Source organism: Oncorhynchus kisutch, linkage group LG22, assembly GCF_002021735.2.
Source record: "Oncorhynchus kisutch isolate 150728-3 linkage group LG22, Okis_V2, whole genome shotgun sequence".
Classification (NCBI taxonomy): domain Eukaryota; kingdom Metazoa; phylum Chordata; class Actinopteri; order Salmoniformes; family Salmonidae; genus Oncorhynchus; species Oncorhynchus kisutch.
Genome location: NC_034195.2, coordinates 44,407,658 through 44,431,348, shown reverse-complemented (window position 1 = coordinate 44,431,348; position 23,691 = coordinate 44,407,658). Strand labels below are relative to the sequence as shown.

At 44.9% G+C, this 23,691-nt stretch overlaps 1 protein-coding gene across 3 annotated transcripts; it reads right to left on the bottom strand.

Annotated features, from left to right (window-relative positions):
• Positions 1 to 53: 53 nt before the first annotated feature.
• Positions 54 to 22,665, bottom strand: LOC109867782 (zinc finger C3H1 domain-containing protein). 3 transcript variants are annotated; one of them, XM_020457067.2, is made up of 35 exons: positions 21,925 to 22,665; positions 21,008 to 21,487; positions 20,662 to 20,849; positions 19,444 to 19,795; positions 19,013 to 19,230; positions 18,631 to 18,757; positions 18,332 to 18,426; positions 18,053 to 18,247; positions 17,591 to 17,752; positions 16,649 to 16,795; positions 16,382 to 16,500; positions 16,019 to 16,162; positions 15,686 to 15,860; positions 13,483 to 13,620; positions 12,578 to 13,207; positions 12,249 to 12,358; positions 12,018 to 12,149; positions 11,784 to 11,905; positions 11,517 to 11,618; positions 11,257 to 11,379; positions 10,886 to 11,066; positions 9,934 to 10,120; positions 9,465 to 9,656; positions 9,046 to 9,283; positions 8,684 to 8,789; positions 6,795 to 6,993; positions 6,409 to 6,503; positions 6,144 to 6,251; positions 5,799 to 5,903; positions 5,262 to 5,430; positions 4,129 to 4,229; positions 2,143 to 2,244; positions 1,874 to 1,913; positions 1,285 to 1,347; positions 54 to 1,137 (listed from the first exon to the last, which is right to left on the bottom strand). In XM_020457067.2, exons 1-35 carry the CDS (start codon positions 22,475 to 22,477, stop codon positions 1,000 to 1,002), a joined length of 6,336 nt encoding a protein of 2,111 aa, XP_020312656.1. In that variant the 5' UTR covers positions 22,478 to 22,665; the 3' UTR covers positions 54 to 999. The 3 variants fall into 3 exon arrangements, with proteins under 3 accessions (XP_020312656.1, XP_031657207.1, XP_031657208.1); XM_031801347.1 differs by having other exon boundaries at positions 16,019 to 16,159; XM_031801348.1 differs by having other exon boundaries at positions 18,649 to 18,757.
• Between the last annotated feature and the right edge of the window lie 1,026 nt (positions 22,666 to 23,691).

Sequence of the window (23,691 nt, the reverse complement as noted above, 5' to 3'; positions counted from 1 at the left end):
TTGCCCAAACCCAACCAAATCTTACAAAGCAAATGAAGACAGAACAGAATAAATTAATTAGAAAATAATTTAATATAAACACATTCAATTTCAACATACAAAAACAGTTGAAATAATTTCATCCTTGGCTCCTCCTCTCAAATACTCTTTACCCATTATAATATATTTTTTACAAAAACAAAATTGCACATGAGAACATTTAAACTAGTAAATGTTTGTGACTATCCTCGCCTAGTGATGCGTTTAAAGGATCTTCCCCGCTGGTCGACTGGCGGAGAGGAGATCACAGCATTCAGCAGTCTGTGGCTGGCAGTCTCAAAAATAAACGTGTCAGTGATGATAGAGGCCAAATAGAAATACTTATGCAGGCAGCCATTTTGTTGTCACCATGGCTGGCCATTTCATTTTCATGTGGTTACTTGTTTTATTTATTTTTATCACTTAAAACAAATATCGAAATAAACGAGTAATTTATCTCTTCCCTTGGAAGACACTGGAAAACAAAAAGTTACACATACTGTAGATAGCAGCAGCGAGCGTTACTATTGGGGGAAAACATCCTTTAAAAAACACTCAAGACAGACGCATGTCAACATCCCTGTCAGGATGTCATAGTCTGTCAACTCCACCCCCGTACATAAAGGTAAAAATAAAAACCAAAATAAAATTGACAGTACGAGAGAAGAAAAAAAACATGTAAATGAAAAACAGAACAGCAAAGATGTCACTTAGTTAGCAGGTCTATACTTACGTACATGATGTTAGGGGATAGAACCCTGAGTGCGTGGCCCAGAGTTTGGACAGGGAGGAGGGAGTTCATTCATTGGCTTCAGGGATGACCGAACAACCGTCCTGCGTAGGGGCGGACACCTCCCGACCGCCCAGGGAGTGCGCTACTGCGGGAGGGCTGCTAAGACAGCTAGCAGCAGAGTCTGCCCCTATCTGGCTAAACTTGGCAGTGGTCTGGTCTGATAGATTGAATCTAGTTTTTTTTTATCCTCAGTGCTCCTCTCCCTCCGTTTTGCTCGAGCATAAATTTAGGGGCTCACTTAGACTCACTCCCACCTCTTGACACTTGTCAACAAGTTTCCTCAGTTTATCAGTTTTACCTCCCTCCGCAGCTTCAAACAGCAGGCGCTGGAAAGGGACAGAGAGGAGAGGGAAGGGGAAGGGGGGGTAGTTGAACATGCGTGCATTATCTGCCAGGTGGAACAAAAAAGTAAAAACACTTTTTTTTTGCTGAGGTGTGTGTGTTAGAGAGATAGTAACTGAATGGGGAATTACATCTTTCCATAGGGTGGCACACAGTGGAAGGTTTTGCAGGGCTTGCTGATAAAGAAGCCGGACCTACAACAAAGGAAAACACCAAGGGGGAGCCACATGTCAGATTAGCGGAGGACAAGGACAAAACAGGACAAACAGCATGGAATAAGGTCAGTGGTTTTAGTGACTAGTATAGTTTTTACTCTAATACAACAGCCAACCATTCCATTTAGTCACCGTGGTCAGATGTAAGCCTTTTAACTGTCATACATTACATTGTGGCGAACACTGACAATAGCCTGTAGGGAAGAAATAGATTACAACAAAATGAAGGGAAGATCATGGGACAGCTGGGTCAAGGTAAATATGCAAAGTGAACCACCGACACACAAGAGGTTGTGACAGCAACACAGAATCATCAACAGACCCACATGCATAATTTACTTCCCATTCAAACTAGCCCCTGCGGATTTACAGTCCTCTCTCCCTCCATGTCAATATCCCTCTCCCTAAACTATTACCTTCATCCATCCACTCCTTTACTCAATCGTCTCACTGCCCCTACTCACTTCTTTCATTCCCCCCTGCCCGCCCACCCCTACCAACTCACCTCGGAGCGCTCCTTTAGTTCCCTCTCCACAGCGATCACTCTGCCGAAAAACACACAGCACAAAAGCCTGTCAGCACTTGAATAGCAGGAATTTCCTGCCTGCTTTTCAAAGCTGCGATTGAAGTCGGACAGAAGCCACATTTTGTATGTGAAAAAGGGCATTTGATAAGTGCATTAGAACAGTGAGAATCCATCTAGAAAAAATATTCACCTTGTTGCCATACCAGCAGCACAAGTGCTGTTCAACGAGGGGAGAGAGTTGGACTTACATTTTCCAGTTGGCCAGACAGTTTGGAACGCTACTGCTCAACATTCTGGCTTGGAATTTCAGATGTTCTATGTTTCCATCCTGCCATTCTTGATGCAGCAACCTATACAACAACAAATCAAACCTTCTGCATATTACAGGCCCAAGACAAGAAATATTAGACCCAGCCATAACACTAACATATTCCGCAGACATAACCATACAGTGACTAATATACCCAGCAGTCTACAGTTTAATAATTTGCCAAAACATACAGTGCCTTGCGAAAGTATTCGGCCCCCTTGAACTTTGCGACCTTTTGCCACATTTCAGGCTTCAAACATAAAGATATAAAACTGTATTTTTTTGTGAAGAATCAACAACAAGTGGGACACAATCATGAAGTGTAATGACATTTATTGGATATTTCAAACTTTTTTAACAAATCCAAAACTGCAAAATTGGGCGTGCAAAATTATTCAGCCCCTAAGTTAATACTTTGTAGCGCCACCTTTTGCTGCGATTACAGCTGTAAGTCGCTTGCGGTATGTCTATCAGTTTTGCACATCGAGAGACTGAATTTTTTCCCATTCCTCCTTGCAAAACAGCTCGAGCTCAGTGAGGTTGGATGGAGAGCATATGTGAACAGCAGTTTTCAGTTCTTTCCACAGATTCTCGATTGGATTCAGGTCTGGACTTTGACTTGGCCATTCTAACACCTGGATATGTTCATTTTTGAACCATTCCCTTGTAGATTTTGCTTTATGTTTTGGATCATTGTCTTGTTGGAAGACAAATCTCCGTCCCAGTCTCAGGTCTTTTGCAGACTCCATCAGGTTTTCTTCCAGAATGGTCCTGTATTTGGCTCCATCCATCTTCCCATCAATTTTAACCATCTTCCCTGTCCCTGCTGAAGAAAAGCAGGCCCAAACCATGATGCTGCCACCACCATGTTTGACAGTGGGGATGGTGTGTTCAGGGTGATGAGCTGTGTTGCTTTTACGCCAAACATAACGTTTTGCATTGTTGCCAAAATTTTGGTTTCCAATCTGACCAGAGCACCTTCTTCCACATGTTTGGTGTGTCTCCCAGGTGGCTTGTGGCAAACTTTAAATGACACTTTTTATGGATATCTTTAAGAAATGGCTTTCTTCTTGCCACTCTTCCATAAAGGCCAGATTTGTGCAATATACGACTGATTGTTGTCCTATGGACAGAGTCTCCCACCTCAGCTGTAGATCTCTGCAGTTCATCCAGAGTGATCATGGGCCTCTTGGCTGCATCTCTGATCAGTCTTCTCCTTGTATGAGCTGAAAGTTTAGAGGGACGGCCAGGTCTTGGTAGATTTGCAGTGGTCTGATACTCCTTCCATTTCAATATTATCGCTTGCACAGTGCTCATTGGGATGTTTAAAGCTTGGGAAATCTTTTTGTATCCAAATCCGGCTTTAAACTTCTTCACAACAGTATCTCGGACCTGCCTGGTGTGTTCCTTGTTCTTCATGATGCTCTCTGCGCTTTTAACGGACCTCTGAGACTATCACAGTGCAGGTGCATTTATACGGAGACTTGATTACACACAGGTGGATTGTATTTATCATCATTAGTCATTTAGGTCAACATTGGATCATTCAGAGATCCTCACTGAACTTCTGGAGAGAGTTTGCTGCACTGAAAGTAAAGGGGCTGAATAATTTTGCACGCCCAATTTTTCAGTTTTTGATTTGTTAAAAAAGTTTGAAATATCCAATAAATGTCGTTCCACTTCATGATTGTGTCCCACTTGTTGTTGATTCTTCACCAAAAAATATATCTTTATGTTTGAAGCCTGAAATGTGGCAAAAGGTCGCAAAGTTCAAGGGGGCCGAATACTTTCGCAAGGCACTGTAATTCCAACTGGAATAGATTTCAACCTCTATAACCCTCTGTCCATGTCCAAGCAAGCCAAACTAGTTAGCATACAATTGGCTCCTGGTTTGTCTGCTGTGTCTATCGGGTGCTTTGGGTACCTCAGGGCAAGTTCAGCATTGGTGGGCATGGTGTATCGTAGTCTCTCCAGGACGTGGGGGTGCTGGGTATGAGGCAGACAGCTCAGGTAGTGGGAGACAACCTGCCGAGCACAAGTCCAGAGGTTTGCAAATATGAACATGTTTAAATTAAAGACTCAAACAATGCCACTAACCGACGAAAGTGAAACACTATCAATTCAAGGAGAGTCAATTCCTGACAAACATAGGATCTGAGGGGTTAGGTGGATTTCTGGCAGTGGAAGCTGGTGGGGGGGCGGGGCTATTGGACAGGCTCATTGTAATGTCTGGAATGGAATCAACGGAATGGATGTGGTTTCCATATGTTTGATACCATTCCATTCTAGTGATTACAATGAGCATATCCTCCTATAGCTCATCCCACCAACCTCCACTGATTTCTGCCATCTGGAGTGATCTGGTCCATGGCATACGGTTAATGTAGGTGGACAAGTACAGGGAAGACAAAGCCCATAGGCAAACTTTGCAAATCGAAATGAGCTGACATGATTGCTTATTTTACATTTCAGAGAGGCATGTTTGCCATACATTGTACACTGAGTGTACAAAACATTACGAACACCTTTCTAATATATTGCACCCCACATTTTGCCCATAAAACTGTCTCAATTCATCAGGGCATGAACTCTACAAGGTGTCAAGCATTCTGCAGGGATGCTGGCTTATGATGACTCCAATGCTTCCCACAATTGTGTCAAGTTGGCTGGATGTCCTTTTGGGTGGTGGACAATTACTGATACACACGGGAAACGGTGGTGTGAAAAACACCAGCAGCGTTGCAGTTCTTTACATACTCAAACCGGTGCGCCTGGCACCTACTACCATACGCTGTTCAAAGGCACTTAACTTTTGTCTGGCCCATTCCCCTCTGAATGGCACACATACAATCCATGTCTCAATGCTTACAAATCGTTCTTTAACCGGTCTCCTCTCATTCACCTACACTGACTGAAGTGGATTTAACAGGTTACATCGATAAGAGATCATAGCTTTCACCTGGTCTATGTCATGAAAATGTTTTTTTGTACACTGTGTATATTTCTATCAGTACGTTCACAATGTTATTCCCTGCTGAACATGACCCAGTTACCTACCTTGTTGTGAAATCTGAAGCAGCTCCAGTACTGGGCCGAGCTGAACGGAACCTCAAGCCTAGACGGGACAGTTACTAGGCAACGCTGAACCAGGTCTGATAACACCCGGAGCTCTCTGCTGTTGGAGGGGCGGCTCCCAGCTAGCTTACTGCTGGTAAAGAGGAGATAACTGGAGAGAGAACAGTTAGACCGTTAGTTGGGTTAGGTCTCTGGGCCCTCCTCCACCTGGATGTGTGGACATGACATTCCTATGGCAGCCCCTCAGAGGCTAGCTGCTAACCAACCACACTGTGGTCTGATTAGATTGTCATCCTGACTAAAGCTTGTACTACCTTGAGGTCCTTTTATTTTAAGTGTGCCTGCTATCATTGCTATAAGGATCTTCCAATCTGGCTGGTTAAGTATGGCTTGACCCTCTTCAGACGTTGTCCCGTTAACCCCATGGGATGATAGTACTATCCTTATGGATGACAATGGTGGGTGAGAGGCTGAATGCAACGGTCACATGCTGAGGACTTGTTGCAAGACAAGACTCACTCTATCCACAGCTTGTGAAGAACGTCTAGCGGTATTACGGCTCCGAGGGCTCTCTCAAACGCATCCATCGCCTCTCCAACGTTACCGTGCACCCACTGCCACAGACTGCAAGACAAGACACCAAAACATGACATATTGTCTCACTGTAAAACATTATTATGATCAGGAAGCCCAACCGTCGTCGTGTCTTCTTGTATTTTTACATTTTTAATAATCTAATTATAACCTTATTGTAAACTGTTACCGATAAATGTTAATGACGGTGCATTGAACTGCCATATAAGAATAAGAGCTGGGCTTCCGCGTAGTGCAGGGTCAGCCGGGATATCACGTCACAATAATTACCAATGGACGAGGTTTAGGTAAGGCATCTGGTGGCTAAGCTGCTCTTTAAGTTGTTTTTTGATAACTGGGCCTCTTAGGATGTCCACTGTTGGAATACCAAGGATGTACCTTGAAAAGAAGTGGAGATCACATTAATTCATGGAACATTCAACCGTATACCACTATAGAAAGGAAGCAACTTCAATTGCAAAAAGTCAGGTTGATTCTGACGTTTTAGGAGTTAGGACATTAATTTCTGCTTAAGTTTGAGGAGAAAATGACTAACCGTAGCACATCCACAGGTTGCTGTTCACTTCTCTCCTCGTCACAGAAAGACAGGACGAACCCCCGGAACAGAGGAGCGATGCAACTGGACTTCTCCTGTTCAGAGATACATCAGACAGGCTAGCTAGGTCATGCTAGAAACTGTGTACAAGCAACATGAGACATTCAAGCGCAAAATTGAAAGGATTCAGCTCTTAAACAGTACGGTAAAATGTCTTGTCATTTCAAAAATCTTCTTTTGAATCCTGCGGAGAATGTTGGTTGAGATGACACAGAATGACAGTTAAATGTACATTGACTATACCTTGCTTAATTGGCCCTAAGGGATGGATACATAAAGTTGTATTAAAAGGCAGCTCCACACAGCCCACTGACAGGGAGACTGACCTGAGCCATGAGGAACTTGCAGGTGTGGTAGAAGACCTCTGCGTTGTGTGGACACTGGGACAGCGCCCGTAGCCACACCCCAACACCCTGCTCACCATCCCCCTTCCCCACGTACAGGCCTGACAGGGCATCCAACAGGGCACATGAATGCGGGCACAGCGCCAACAGGGACTCACACAGCTCCAGGCCTGCATCGTACCTACAGGGTGCAAGTCAGTTTTATTACATTTTAGTTAAGACGAACAGAAACATTATTAGAGTTTAATGACAACAAAAATGCACACACACACAGACACAACCTTTTACCCTTGTTGGAATTTGCCTATATGGATAGTGGTAAATTGAAATGTTTCTTACAGAAGAAATATGAGCAATTGAAAGAGAACAGTTTGGAGCTATTGGGAAAATGATTAGACCAAAAGGTGAGTACACAGTTTGCCTGACAAGACTGAATCCAAACATAACACTTGATTTGATGTGCATTTTAAAAGCACGCACTTTTTGCACTTTTTATTTGTTGATAACAAAATCTGAAAATATTCTGGATACATTCAGTAACATAAGAATATTCCTGGAAAATGTGGGGTAGGTGCAACATAACACAACAAGGTTGAGGGAGAGAACTGCTGTCTACACGTGGCCACACACCTCTCCAAAGTGTTCCCAGTTCCTAAGACATTTCAATGCGCTTATGACAAAGAGTCATTACACTATAAGGTGCTTTGATAAGCTTGCCTAGCCGTGCCATTGAGGAACTAGAACGAGCCATCACACAATTACTGTCGTTTACGCAATCCAGAAAAGCGGCAGTATGATTTTTATTTTTTCTCCCCAACTTCATCATATCCAATTGGTAGTCTTGTCCCATCGCTGCAACTCCCGTACGGACTTGGGGGAGGCGAAGGTCGAGAGCCATGCGTCCTCCAAAACACAACCCCGCCAAGTCGCACTGCTTCTTGACACAAAGCACGCTTAACCCAGAAGCCAGCCACACCAATGTGTCAGAGAAAGTGCCGTACACCTGGCGACCGTGTCAGCGTGCATGTGCGCAATTGGAGAAGGACATCCTGGCTGGCCAAACCCTCCCCTGCGTCACCTCATGGGTCTCCCAGTTGCGGCCGGCTGCGACAGCCCAATATCGAACCAGGATCTGTAGCGATGCAGTGCTTTAGACCACCAATATGAGTTTTATAGGTTATAAAATACTATGATGCAGTGTTAGGCTTTCACAAGGCAATTCAGAGAAACAGATCGCAATTCTGGTGCGCAAAGAAATGAGCCCTGAGCTCATTCAGATGCGTGTGCCATGGCAAATGTTCATCACAATAAACAAACAAGCTTATTCTGTTCAGAACAACCCAGGGTATGACGCCATGTCATCTTGTAACTGTACATTAAACATAGTGATTATAAGCGTTGACACAGTATATGACATGAGTTTTATGATGTGAAGTACACATTTGGACTCACGGGTGTTTGTCTTGCTTGTATGACATCAAATCAGTATTTATTATAATCCTCAACGTCTCATCTTTCAAAATACATTGAGTCTTCTTCATTTACAGCATTTCCCTCACTCAGGCAACAAAAACATTTTCTAAAGTTGTCCAATTAGTCAGAGGGATCAGGGAAACTTCTTGTCATTTGCGGTGCTCAAGTTCAGAACGGTGAAGCACAGAGACTGAGCTCTGATGTCATTTATAGCATGTTACTGTACAGCCACTACGTTCCAATTTAGATGCTTATCAGTGTCCAAATCTGCCATTTTTAACCCGTATAAGGGTACGAATGTAAAGGGTTAACAACTTGCATGCCCAAACACACAAGCCTGATTTTATTAGGTTCGGCGCGCACACACACAGCTATCAGAATGCCAGCGTTGAGCTTACCTTCCCAGCAGGCTATAGGTAGTGATGAGGTTAGTGTGTAGAGGCAGACAGGCCAGGGTTCTCTCACTGGGAGGCAGAGTCTGGTCTGTGCACTGTCGCAGTGCATCTAAAGGGTTGAACAAACCAGTATGAAATCAATGCCCCTCTCTCTCAGCTGTCCACTACATTTACAGATCTACTGTGCCAGAAAAAATGAAGCCTAGTGACTGAGCGGAAATAGCACAACTACAAATAAACTACCATGCGCAGCTGTGGAAAAAGTCAACATAATTGTGTGAAAAAACTAAGTAGGAGACCTGGGGAAAGCATGGACAGTTTCTATGTGGGTGTAGTTGAACCCCGTGTCGATGATGACGGCTCACCTTCGAACACAGCGATTAGTGTGTCAGGCTCTGTGCGGACGTCGAGCGGTGTTCTCCAGGGGAGGGCGAAGGCCTCGATGCTGACCACCCTGGAGGGGTTGGAGTTAGCCGGGTCGTACAGACTGGCCGGCAGGCGGTCAAACTCAGTCAGGTGGATGAAGGACAGCCAGACCAGGCAACGGTCACTTATGGTCAGGTAATCAGCAATGCACCGCTCAGTGACTGACTTCAAGGCATTCTGAAATTAACAGGTTATCGTTCACCCTTGAGCATCTTGGGAACCTTGTGCATTTTGTATAGCAGTAGCTAATCTAAGAGGTATGAGTTTGTTTGGCCTGATTGCAGCAGTAAGGTGTCATATGGCTTGGAACAGAATATTGATGTAGCAGCTAAGACTGACTTTTTTTGCAGTCTCTTACCTGTAGGATGGCCAGGGCATTCTGTAGCCGGCCTGTGAACACACTGAGTTGGACCCTGTAGAGTAGAGACTCCAATAGCTGGAAGGACAGCCTCTCAGAGAGACCACTAGTCCCCACACAGTCCAGCAGGTACTGCAGCAGACGACCACACACATAGTCCTTCCCCTCAAACAAGCTCTCCGTGGTTAGGTACTAAAGGGGAAAAGACAGCGGTTACATACAGTCCTGCTGATATTCTTCTGTACTATTTAACAAGGGACTCACTTCTACCTGGAAGACCAGGTGTGGTCATCTTCAGCCAATCATTAACATCAAGTGTCCAAGGAAAATAAAAACCATCAGGACGGCGAAACCAAAGGTCCTGAACTATGCGCTCTACAACCAGGCCTCAGAGTTGGACATACAAAGCTCTGTAGAGGAAATGCCCCACAGTAGGTCGACAGAGGGTTGGTTGGACATGAGAACTTACACTCCACCAGACTTGGTAGTCGGGGGCGTGCTCCACAGCCATCTCACACATCTCCTGCACCTCATCCCTCTTCCCTCGGCGGGAGAACAGAGACAGGTAATAGCACCAGATCTCTGGGTTGTCCCGGTTATCTTCCAGGGCCCGAGACAGAGTGTTCAACGAAGCATCCAGGCACTCAGCCGCTGACCTACAAGGAAGCAACATAACACATTATGTTGCATATCACATCATATATGCCTGTCAATCTCTCCTGGCTGAAAGTGGAGGAGAGATTGACTTCATCACTACTTGTATTTATGAGAGGTATTGTCATGTTGAATGCACCGAGCTGACTGTCTAAACTATTAGCACACAGCTCAGACACCCACGCATACCCCACAAGACATGCCACAAGATGTCTCTTCACAGTCCCCAGAACAGACTATGGGAGGCACACAGAGCCATGACTACATGGAACTCTATCCGCAAGTAACTGACGCAAGCAGCAAAATTAGATTTTAAAAAACGGATTAAAAAAAATAAAAAACTTATGGAACAGCGGGGACTGTGAAGCAACACAAACATTGGCACAGACACACACACACAATAACATATGCACTATACATACACATGGATTTAGTACTGTACATTTCTGGTAGTGGTGGAGTAGGAGCCTGAGGGCACACAGTGTGTTGTGAAATCTGTGAATGTATTGTAATGTTTTTAAAATTGTATAAACTGCCTTAATTTTGCTGGACCCCAAGAAGAGTAGCTGCTGCTTGGCAGCTAATGGGGATCCATAATAAATGGGGATCCATAATAAATGGGGATCCATAATAAATGGGGATCCATAATAAATACAAAAAATACAAATACATTTTTCATTCAGCCTAAACCAGGTTAAGGTTAAAAATACACTCAGTGACACAACTTAACACTCCGGAGGCTCAGTATTTGAGGGGCATCCACTTACACTTCTTTCTGGCTGAGGTATTTGAAGGCCAGTTTGATCCAGAGCTGTGCGTTGCGTGGGCTCTCTAGGACACTGGTCTCCAGGTTAGATATGTCGTCAGTTTCACTAATGAAGTAGCGCTTGTCGTCAGGGGTCACACACACATCCAGGGTAGCAGACAGACTTCTCTTGGAACAACCATCTGTGACAAGGAAGGAAACAGACAAACAGCAGAGGTTTAAGGTCAGATCTCCAGTTCTGCACAACTGAAGAGAGGCAATCACTGTTAGTGCTACTTCCATTATTTACACTGTGCTTCAGATAAGTTGTAATTCTGCTTGGAAGACTGGTTTGTTGCTAGGAGATGAGCCTACTGACTAACCAGTTCTCACCGTATTTGACTGGACCAGTGTCTCTACTCTCGTCCCAGCTGTCGTCCCCTGTGTTTGGGCGCGCCTGGTAAGCGGGCTGAGGCCTCCATCTCCTGAGATCCTTACACGTGGTGAAGGGAGGGACTAGACAAAACACAAGTTGAACAAGTCAGAAGGGTTCTATTCTTGAACATTTTCTAAAAGAGATCAACTGCTCAATAGTGTGTTCAACCCTAACTGCTTAGTGTAAGGATAGAGTATGAATGGTATGGAAATCTCACCATGTCTTTTGCTTTCGTTCACTTTGCTGACGAGTAGAACAGCCTTCTGGTCCATCCCCATGCGATCGTTGTTAGCCCCAAACAGCTGTTTTATATACTTCTCTGAAAATAGGACAACAAATCAACTGTCAGTTGATCAATTGTCAGTAAAAGCCTCATGTATTTATCATGGAAAAGTGAACTTTTTGGAATCTATCACTCACCAATACATACATTCTAAGCTCAATGGTATTTAAATATTGCCAGATAGCAGTGTGGTTCTATCACCTGTGGCAACATTGATGACATCACTAGTACTGCTCTCAGAGCAGCCAATCAGGGCCAGGTTGTACGACAGGATATCCTGGAACAGCTGGTTTCCACCAAAAGTGCAGTTTCTCATGTGCTGCCTAGAAACATAGACCAGATCACCCAAAGGGAGAGGTTGGTTGGTTATAATGAAACAGACATGAGTCTATATTCACATGCCTGTTTACACACACACTAGGAGGAATGACTTACCACTGGCAGTCATCGTCATTGCATGTGCCCGTGAGGTCAAAGCGACAGAAACACTTTTTGGGCGCTACAACATTGCTGTAAGACACAGAACTGAGTGATAACTTCTCCTTGGTCCGAAAGTATGGACTGAACCTGAAGAAAGGGACAAGATGGAAAGGTTTGATTGATGGCAGGGTGTTGTTCTTGGCACTAGCAATTGGGAGCAACCCTAGCAGTGAACCAGCCACCTACCGATAAGACTTGAAGACCAGGAGAGGGCTGCGATATGGTCCAAACGGGACAGGCTTCAGCTCGGCATGGCCTGATTGGGCAGCCATGGTGTCCACATCCTCCGATATCACCTGCACATCAAAGTAATGAACACAAACCTTTCAGTCTCCCAACAATGGAGAATAAATGAAAAACATAGTTTTAGACACGACATGTGTGCTGTATGCTACAGTAACTGCACATATCAACCAAATAAGAAAACTGTCAAGAGAGCAATTTTTAAAACACACAAAAAAAGGGGATTTGAATTCGGTGTTTGCGAGGCCAGTTAGTGATATATTATTGTTTACCTTCCCAGAAGGGGGTTTCTCCACAGCGCCTCCTAGCGCCCGTAGTTCCCCCAGCAGCAGCTCTCCCAGCCTGGCCTGCTGCTGGTCCCTCCTCTGCAGGGCCTCCACCTCTAGCCCCAGGAACAGCTCCCCGGGCCCCGAGGCCTTAACAATGACGGGCTTGGCTGGACTATCCTTGACCAGCCCAGTCCCACCAGAGTCCAGCTTAGGCTTGGTGAAGGAGCCGGTCTCTCTGAAGGAGCGTCTACGAACACTCTGGGCTGAGGGCCTGGCTGTGGCGGCAGGTTCCAAGTCGCACTCCTCCGTCTCGGTAGGGTCTTCGCTGCTGACCAGGGTGAGTTTATCCTGGGTGAGGTCATGCAGGGAGGGCTGGGGCAGGGGGAAGGGGCTGGTGGGGGGAATGCTGGGGTGGCGAGCCCTGGGGAGAGGGGTGGAGGTTGCCTGGGGTAGAGGGGGTTCAGGGACCGCCCCTCTGTTGTGGAGAGCCTGGGCCTCCTTTAGTTTCTGGATCTTGAGGGCGTATTCTGACTCCAGCTGCTGCAGACGCTGCTTCTGGGCAAGGAGGTCGGCGAAGTGCCTTTCTGAGCCGCGGGGAGCGCCGGAGACTTCCACACACAGACGTTTCACAGGCTGAAGAATGGAGGGTGGGCAGAAAGATGCTTTAGAGAACTTTGGCTTTTACTTACGAATGGTTGGTGTTTGGTAGAAAGGAAACCGGACTATACATTTTGAAACAGAGGAAGTGTTAGAACAATAAGTCCGATAAGAGTCATTTTCCGCTTCAAAGCAATTTATGATGTTCCCTAGTGGACATGTCCTTGTTGAACACATTTCTGTGCTTTATCAATCAACAAGGGCCCTGGCATGGTATAGTGTGGGTCGGTAAGGTGTGGTACGGTGCTCACCGAGGAGTGGCTGATGTCCGTGCGTCGTTTCTGACCAGTTGGCTTTCTGCCTGCAGCGGCCTGGGCTTGGACCAGCACCTCCTCCAGCTTCAGGCTGTGGTTCTTCTTCACTGACACGCGGTGCTGAACACGATGAACCTACAGGGTGGGAACATACATGACAGATGTTAAAAGGGTGGTAACAAATGAGATATACTTTCGCAAGGCACTGTATTCGGCCCCCTTGAACTTTGCGACCGTGTGCCACATTTCAGGCTTCAAACAAAGATAAAACTGTATTTTTTTGTGAAGAATCAACAACAAGTGGGACACAATCATGAAGTGGAACGACATTTATTGGATATTTCAAACTTTTTTAACAAATCAAAAACTGAAAAATTGGGCGTGCTAAATTATTCAGCCCCTTTACTTTCAGTGCAGCAAACTCTCTCCAGAAGTTCAGTGAGGATCTCTGAATGATCCAATGTTGACCTAAATGACTAATGATGATAAATACAATCCACCTGTGTGTAATCAAGTCTCCGTATAAATGCACCTGTACTGTGATAGTCTCAGAGGTCCGTTAAAAGCGCAGAGAGCATCATGAAGAACAAGGAACACACCAGGCAGGTCCGAGATACTGTTGTGAAGAAGTTTAAAGCCGGATTTGGATACAAAAAGATTTCCCAAGCTTTAAACATCCCAATGAGCACTGTGCAAGCGATAATATTGAAATGGAAGGAGTATCAGACCACTGCAAATCTACCAAGACCTGGCCGTCCCTCTAAACTTTCAGCTCATACAAGGAGAAGACTGATCAGAGATGCAGCCAAGAGGCCCATGATCACTCTGGATGAACTGCAGAGATCTACAGCTGAGGTGGGAGACTCTGTCCATAGGACAACAATCAGTTGTATATATTACACAAATCTGGCCTTTATGGAAGAGTGGCAAGAAGAAAGCCATTTCTTAAAGATATACATAAAAAGTGTTGTTTAAAGTTTGCCACAAGCCACCTGGGAGACACACCAAACATGTGGAAGAAGGTGCTCTGGTCAGATGAAACCAAAATGGAACTTTTTGGCAACAATGCAAAATGTTATGTTTGGTGTAAAAGAAACACAGCTCATCACCCTGAACACACCATCACCACTGTCAAACATGGTGGTGGCAGCATCATGGTTTGGGCCTGCTTTTCTTCAGCAGGGACAGGGAAGATGGTTAAAATTGATGGGAAGATGGATGGAGCCAAATACAGGACCATTCTGGAAGAAAACCTGATGGAGTCTGCAAAAGACCTGAGACTGGGACGGAGATTTGTCTTCCAACAAGACAATGATCCAAAACATAAAGCAAAATCTACAATGGAATGGTTCAAAAATAAACATATCCAGGTGTTAGAATGGCCAAGTCAAAGTCCAGACCTGAATCCAATCGAGAATCTGTGGAAAGAACTGAAAACTGCTGTTCACAACTGCTCTCCATCCAACCTCACTGAGCTCGAGCTGTTTTGCAAGGAGGAATGGGAAAAAAATTCAGTCTCTCGATGTGCAAAACTGATAGAGAAATACCCCAAGCGACTTACAGCTGCAAAAGGTGGCGCTACAAAGTATTAACTTAAGGGGCTGAATAATTTTGCACGCCCAATTTTTCAGTTTTTGATTTGTTAAAAAAGAAAAAAAATATCCAATAAATGTCGTTCCACTTCATGATTGTGTCCCACTTGTTGTTGATTCTTCACAAAAAAAATACAGTTTTATATCTTTATGTTTGAAGCCTGAAATGTGGCAAAAGGTCGCAAAGTTCAAGGGGGGCGAATACTTTCGCAAGGCACTGTATACATACACACACATATCTCATCAGAACCTTGGTTAGCTGAATCAGGTGTTGCGTAAAAGCCAGCACACCCAGTATCTCTCCAAGGAGGAGGGTTGGCATGACCACACCTGCTATATACACTTCCAAAGGCAACGGAAAAAAGAACGGAATGAAATGTCTTGTCCTTTACAGACATTCCTTTAGCTTGGCATTTTCCCAAACATTACCAGGAGAAACATCTCCTATTCCATCATTCAGCTTCCACTGACTAAAACCCTCAGCCATCCGACTCATTGCTATAAACATGGCCACCCAGGCGCAAATACCTCAGCTAGGAATTTACTTAACAGCTCATTCCCATTGAGTTTCATTCCCTCTAGGTTCCTTCCTGGCTCTTAACTCCCACCTGTTCCTGGAGTCTGTTGAGGAGAGTCTTGTTGGCACTGACTATCTTCTCTGAGGCCAGGAGCTGTTCTTTGACCTTGGCCACTTTGGCCTCAGCTGCCTTCAATGCCTCCTCCTTCTTCTGCTCCTGCTGTAAGAGCTGCCTCAGGATGGCCTCATCCTTCAGGAGCAGGTTCCTGAGAGGAGGAGGGGTAGAGTGAGCAGAAGGGAAAGAGATGGAAAACCATAAGTCCAAGTAATTCCCTAATGTGAGACAATTACTTAAAATACCATTGTGTTTGGGCATCAGCCTTCATCTAGGTGTTTTTTTCCTTCTGGTGTTTGAGGGCCTCACCCGTGTTTGGTCAGCCTAGTCTCTGCCTCGGTCAGCTGCAGCTCAACCGCTGCCTTTCCAGCAAAGTCCACATCAGGATCAGAGCCTGCAGGAGAGGGCACACCTTGGGGACTGTGGTCCTTGAGAATCTTCTGCTTCTCCCTACTTACATCAGACAACAAAAAAACAGATTGTTTAGATTTCAGTGAGTGTCGTCCACTCTGTTCCATCATTGACATTTTAAAGAAATATCCTCTCACTTTGGTGCCATTAATATTGCACTGAATGTTAATTAATCGTTAATGAATTTCATATCCATAGACAATGCTTGGGTGGAAAAATTATACCTCACTTTGTCAGACCATTCTCTTCAAAAAAATATACCTGGCTATTTCTTCTTTGAGCAGCTGATACTCTGTCTTCTTCTCTTCAGATAGCGCCTCCGGGGTTCTGCCTGGCTTGTTCTCCTTCTCAGGTCCTGAAGTCGGTTTGGGTTTCGCTGCCTGGAAGTTTAGAGAGAAAGAGCATTACAGCCCATCACCCTTTAACCACATACAATTATCACACATCTCAAATTAGGATTCTGCTATTCATATATAAATTGACAGGTCGTCCTCAGAGGCCAAACTGTTGGGACACACACGTACGTACCTCTGCGTTCCTGCGTGCCTCCTTGATCATGAACTCCAGGCCTCCAAAGACAGACTGTGTCTGTGTAGAGCTGCTGCAGGCCTCCATGTCTGAGTCACTGTCGTCTGAACCGTTCAGTTGTACCACCACCGCCTTGTGCCGTGGGAGCTGGGGAAACAATAAAAAGTATGATTTGAATTGGCCATTGTGATGAATGGGCACCGACTTCACAACTCAAAATCCATTAATCTCAAAATAGGAATGCCAATCAGGTCGCCTCTGTCTTATTATGATCTGAAAGGCAAAATTTATCCTATATCAGCCCTCCTACTCTGAGAAGCTTTGGGATGCAGTCTAAGTTGAGCTTATCGTTCATGGGTGAGAAACCAGAGTGCTCTGGGAACATAGCTGAGGCCGGGTGTCATTGGGCACACGTGCTGCTGTAATGTACTGTCTATGGGACCCCACCCGTGTTGCCTATGGCAGTATCAGAGTGAGTGCCAACTCATTGTTCTCATAAGACAACACTACATGGAGTTACTGAGCAAAGACACCCACGGCCTCCAAATTTCTGTTTTACACAGTTCAGCCGGGGGAAAAAAGTAGAACTTCATTGTTGGAAAATATGACTTTGAAGTAAAAATATTTAAAAAGAGCATATTTTAAAACATGTTTCAGCACATGCAAGACAAGACAGTTTTCCCATTCAGAGAAGAATCATTCACAAATCCACTGACATTTTCTGCATATTTCAATGAGTGTATGAAACGGTTTGGAATATAGGTCAATAAATGGCACCAAATGAACTCTATTCCAGAAAATTGTGGTTGAAAGAGTGAAAGCGCTGCAGGGCGTTAAAAAACGTGAACTATTTGGATCTCTACGGTTTCTTCGCCTGGCTAGGAGGGTAGATATGTGGCCATCACTCAATGTTTTGATTTCCTCCTATGGTATTATCCTTACCATCAGTGGTAGCCTGGGAAGGTGGTGCCCTCGGCTGAACTTGTTGCTCCATGGCTGGGGTGCCGTGTTGAGGCTGACCACACTAGGGCTGCTCCTGGGCACTGGTTGGACCAGACTGACCAGGAGGGAGGGAGAGAGGGGGCTGCTGTCAAGGTTCATATCCTACAGGGGAGAAATACATTTTTAAAGACAGATTCACCAAGTCCACTGGTCAAAGACAAAGTGCTGCTGTAGAACTGGAAAATGATATGACAGAGTTGCCCATCTGATATAGCAGGGTACCGAGATAAGTTTGAACACTTGTAAATTAACAGAAGAGTGAAAAATATTAATCTTCTTTTGAGACTAATTAACTTTCCAGAGGATGACTAGGACCTAATGGAACCCTCCTCTACTCCTATCACAATACAGATAACACAGGCATGGCACTTGGTCCTCCTGTGGAGCCATCTAGTGTTGTACCTCGGGTAGTGGAACCTTCTTGTTGGCCATGGACATGAGGCAGGTCTCTCTGAGCAACATCTCCTCTTCTTCTTCCTCGTCAGCGAAAGGCGGCTTTGGGGGAGGCTCCAGCTCATCTGGGGGTGGGGGCATTGGGGGTAAGGGTGGAGGGGGCGCAGACGGAATGACAGACAGGAAACGCGGCTGTCCCAAATCCTGGAAAGAAAGAGGAAGCTTGTTAGTTACCCCTTTAAGAGATGCATAGAACAGTCCTTGTTTAGAATTTGGGGTGGAACGTACCATTCTGCATTGAGTGGGGGAATCCATAGGGAAAGGCATGGGCATGTGACTGAAGCATCCTGGGACCTCAAATGGATCATGTACTGGAGAAGACGCTGAAAGAGAAAATAACTGAATTTTAGACAAATCAGATTCAGCCGTAGAAATAAACTGTCAAACATTGCAATAAGAGGCCTGAATTGATGGCCATGTCCTTGGCTATAAACAATCCTTTCAGCATGTTGGATGGGTTCTATAAAATCCCTTTAGATATGTTCAATAGTGCAGTGAGTGCATTGGCAGGTGAGCTGGTTGCTCACCTGGGGAATTGGTCTCACTATCAGTATCCATGGCAACCTCGTCATAGTTGTCGTACTGGTAGAGGTTCCCTGAGGTGTCCAATCCCTGTTTACCAGAAGACTTCCTGGTGTGGTCTCGGTCCTTGGACTGAGATAGACAAATGACACATTTCAGTCTCTCACATGCTCTCTTCTTCAATCATGTTGCATGTTCATGCTACTAACAGTAATGTAGGAGAGCTCTATTCCAATAGAGTTAAGAGAAAGAACCCCACATACCACATTGCAGGTGTTAAGCAGAGACTAGTTTAAAAAAGGTTCACATATAATTGAAGGAATCAGGTAACCTAAAAGGAAATGCCTTGGGAGTGGGGCAAGGTCTTTCTCTCCCTGTCCGTCTTACCTTGCTCCGGTTGCGCGGCGGCTTGGAACCGCCCACCAGCTTCATGAAGCGGTTGTACTGCTCGTCCTGATTGGAAAGGTCCCGGATCTTGCGGATCTCTTCCTCCCTCCGGCGGCGCTCCTCCTCCTCCTGTCTACGCTGCTCCTCCTGATCTCTCTCCTGTTGGAGCTTCCACGTCCTTAGCTGCTGCTTTCGGAATGCCTGCTTGGCTGCTGAGCCTAGGGGATCAAAACCCATTTACTTTACTTAATGGCAATCACTTTACATCACTAAAATACAAATATTCACAGAGATAAAATGCATGATCAAAATACACAAGAATGCACAAGATGTGACCAACATTTCCAAAACCAGAATGTCATTGTGATGGAATGCTTGGAACCAACATAGAGGACAGTTTAGATCTGAATAAGTAGAAAGGCCCTGCTCACCTGGGCTGACTGTCTTCCTCCCTGGATACCCCTTAACCGGAGCTTTGCCTTTCTCCGCTGGAGGCTTCGCCCCAGCCTTGTTCTTCTCCTGGGGCTTATTGGCCAGAGCTTTGGCCTTCTCCGAGGCAGCAGAGGCAGACCTGGTGGTGACTCTGCCCCTCTCTGGTGGTTTGGCACTGGAGGTGGAGGAGCTCTTCTCCTGGACGGGCTTGGCCTTGGTGATCTTATCTTTGCTCTCCTTCATCACTTGCTGTTCTTTCTGCTGCCACTTCCTGCTGGCTGACTGCAGGGCCAGGAGACGCAGCTGCAGCTCAGACATGTCCTCATCTTCATTACTCCCCTTCACTTCAGGCTGCAGAGAGACAAGAGGAGGGCCGGACAACCCAGATTCTAACTTGACATTGACACAACTCAGACAAACTTTCAAAAGAGCTGCAAACACACATCAAGTTAATATTTGTGCCTTGAATCACTTACTCTTGATCCATGCCTTAAGGGGATAGTTTGAGATTTTGGCTATTAAACCTTTTTTTTTTTTTTTACTTACCTAGAGTCAGATGAACTCATTAATCACGTTTCGATTCACAGTTTTTATGCGAGTGAAGTCATACTGTATTTTAAAAAATCACGACAGCTGTAATGGAAACAGGAAGTGTCGGTCCAATTTTAAAAATGACGACCGATCAGTTGTTTGTTCGAAATGGTAGGATTTATGTCGGTAAAATGTATTTAGCAAGAAATGGCGGTGGAAATGCCTATATGCACAAATATTGATATAATAACCATCCTATCGAAGTCAACATGGAGTCAAACGATGATATGGCGTGAGGCCCTACCACTACATCTCGGAAACAATGCAGTTTATTGTTATTTTAGAATCGTCGCATAAAAATCTGTCGCCAATTGGATGGTTACCTAGCTACAGACGCCATTTTCTACCTCTGTGTGTAGTTTGAAGGAAGTTGAAGTTAATTTCTGGAATTACTAACTATATTTAGCGCAATAACTGGAAGTCTATGGAATCTGCTAGCATTAGCACAATCAGCTAGCTGATCCCATAGACTTCCAGTCATTGCACTAACGCTACTTAGCAATGGCTTCAGAAACTAACTTCAACTTAATTCAAACTGCATGCAGAGACATAAAAACAGTATCCACAAGTTCACTTGACTCTGGGTAAGGAGAAAACGTATTTGCCTTTTTTAAATAGATTCATACCTTGAAAGGGGATTTAGTGGAGTCCTCTGATGATTTGCTGCAGCACACACAGCAGACTTTTGTATCCTTCTCACCTTCTTTCTTCAGGTAATCTGATTCCCTGCCACAGCAAACACAACATATTTTTGCATCCTTCTCCCCCTCTTTTTTGTCTGCCTCTTTCTCCACACCATCTTTTTCCTCCTCTCCTGAAAAGACAGAACACAACACACACAGGGTGTTAACACTGTGGCTAATAAAACAATACATTATTGATTATAGTCGAGTCAAATCTGCTTCATGGCGTTGCCACAGTTTGTGTTCCCACATTGCTGCAGTGTTGTGTTATATAGTGTTTGTTACAAACCTTTGGGAGTAGCAGCCGGGATAGCAGCTGGTTCAACTTGACCTTTTTCCATGTCACTGTCCTCCTTCTCTGAGTCTTTCTTTTCCGTTTTTGTTTTGAGCGCGTCAATTTCTGCAGGAGTGAGGAGTTTCTGACGTAGAGGTTTGAGATTGAACGCCTGAAAAGCCCTTTTCTCCTCCGTCTTCTCTGGGCCTGGCAGGTCCTCTGCAGCGGCTTCATTGGGAATACTGTTAGCGTCGAGTAATGGCTCGGTTTGGGGAATACTTGCAGAGACCTCAGACTCGTTCTGAGCTGGCAGGTCTTTGGGCTTCAGAACCAGGTTCTCTTCTTTTCTAATACATTCCAGCTCCAGCTGAATCTGCTTGTACTTGGTGAGCAGATCCTCAAAACTCTCGTCAAGCCCATTCTCGACTTTGGCAACATTGTTGTTGTGCATCATCTGTTGGTTTCTTACCTGATTCCTCCCCATCATTACCTTCTCTATGGTCGGGGAGTGAAGGAAAGGCACGATTATGAGTTTGATGACATGGTTAGACTACAAACTTGGACCCTAATAGCAAAATGGATTTCAATCAAAAACTAATTTCCAGCTCAATAACACTGGGTATTTTGTTATTGATTTAAAAAAAAAAAAAAAAAATGTCATCAATTGAGTCTTGATGATAGGGAGGGGAATACTGTGTAATGATCAAAAGTCATTACAAAACGGCAGATCTATTGTTAGTTAGATGCATTATGACTACAATGAAATCGAAGGCCTATATGACTACACTTAAATCAAGGCATATTCAAGGCTAGAAGCTACAACCAGCCAAACAAATGTTATAATGTGTAGTTACAATGTTAAGGTAAAAGCCTAACAAATGTATCACACTTTACAATCACATAGATGTCGTGAGATGAATGCCAAAGGATACGTTTGTTTCTCGAGGGAGATTCTCTCTTGTTACTGTGATTCTCCCCGGGCCCATAACGACCAGTGGGAGGCCTACCAGCCTCTCTCCCTCCCCCACACCCGTCTCCCCAGCCTCCTCGTCCCCAATCCCCGCGACCGTCATCTAGTTTCCCCCGGTGCCTCAATCGATCCAGGGCGGTGTGACTTCGTTCCCAGAAACTGGAACGCGGGCTCTGGTCACAGCGTGGTCCCAGTGGCGGCCGGTCGGGTCCACTTGGTCCGCCTTGCTGTCTGTGGTTTGCGGTAAAGCCGGAACTGTGCGAATGAGGTCCGCGGTTGTATGGAATTAAAAGTCGAAAATCTGTAGGCTGGCTACCCACGACAGGTAGTAAAGTTCGTGCCGGTTGTTTCGATTTTCGTGTATTCCGTGAGAAGTTGCTGTTTTTCATGCTACTAGGCCTCTTTTTACCCTGCTGCTGCGCAAACACCTTTTCCTCGGTGTCATCATCGCAGATCTCTCCGTCTTCGAGCTCCCCTTCTTCTCTCGGAGACAGATTGATTGACTTTGAATCCATTGTGTAGTCTAATGGAGTGTGACAGTAGTTCGATTAATACTTAGACTCTCAACATATGTTTAGAATTACAAAATTGGATTTATAAATCGGATGTTATGTAAATATTAACGAATATAACGCTTGTTCGATCACTAGCTACGCTCTTCCGCTTTCCCCTTCTGCCCCGCTGCTCTCGCGATACTTCCCATTGCACTTGAACAAAGATTCTTCTTCTATGAGATCATTGCAGTCCACAAACAATCGTTTATGTGCATTGCCGCCACCTATTGTGCTGGAAAGTACGATCAATCATGATCTGCCCAATTCTGTTCTACCATGAAAAATAAAATAAAAAATAAATCCATACTAACTCCTACCACATCCTCAAAAATAAATAAACGTTATCTACATCATGCTGAAACACGCCATCCTTAGGATTGTCATCAACCATTTCAACAGTAAACATTATTTTGTTTTAGTTTTATTTAACTAGGCAAGTCTTATTTACAATGACGGGCCTACACCAGCCAAACCCAGACGACGCTGGGCCAATTGTGCGCCGCACTATGGGACTTCCAATCACTGCCAGTTGTGATACAGCCTGGAATCAAACCTGGGTCTGTAGTGATGCCTCTAGCACTGAGATGCAGTGCCTTCGACCGCTGTGCAACTCGGGAGCCCATCTGTTACCCCCAATATCTCTTTTGCTGTCTCAGTGGAGGCACCTCAGAGGAGGAAGGGGAGGAATAAAAATGGTAAAACCTTTAAAGTTGTCCTTTTCAGATTAAACTATACTAAATATAAATCACATGGCACCAAATAATTAATTAAAACACACTATTTTGCAAAGGTCTACAGTAGCCTCAACAGCACTCAGTAGGGTAGCACCATGGTGTAGCCGGAGAACAGCCAGCTTCCGTCCTTCTCTGGGTACATTGACTTCAATACAAAACCTAGGAGGCTCATGGTTCTCACCCCATACCATAGACTTACACAGTAATTATCACAACTTACGGAGGATGTCCTCCCACCTATCAGAGCTCTTGCACCCAATCAAAGGATCAGAGAATACATCTAGCACTGAAAGCATAAACTACAGCTAGCTAGCACTGCAGTGGGTAAAAAGTTGCTGAGTAGTTGACTCAGAGAGAGAAAGACAGTAGTTGAACAATTTAATTTATTCCAAAATGAAGGAGAAGCAAGAGAGAAATAAAGTGTATTTTTTTTTAAACAGT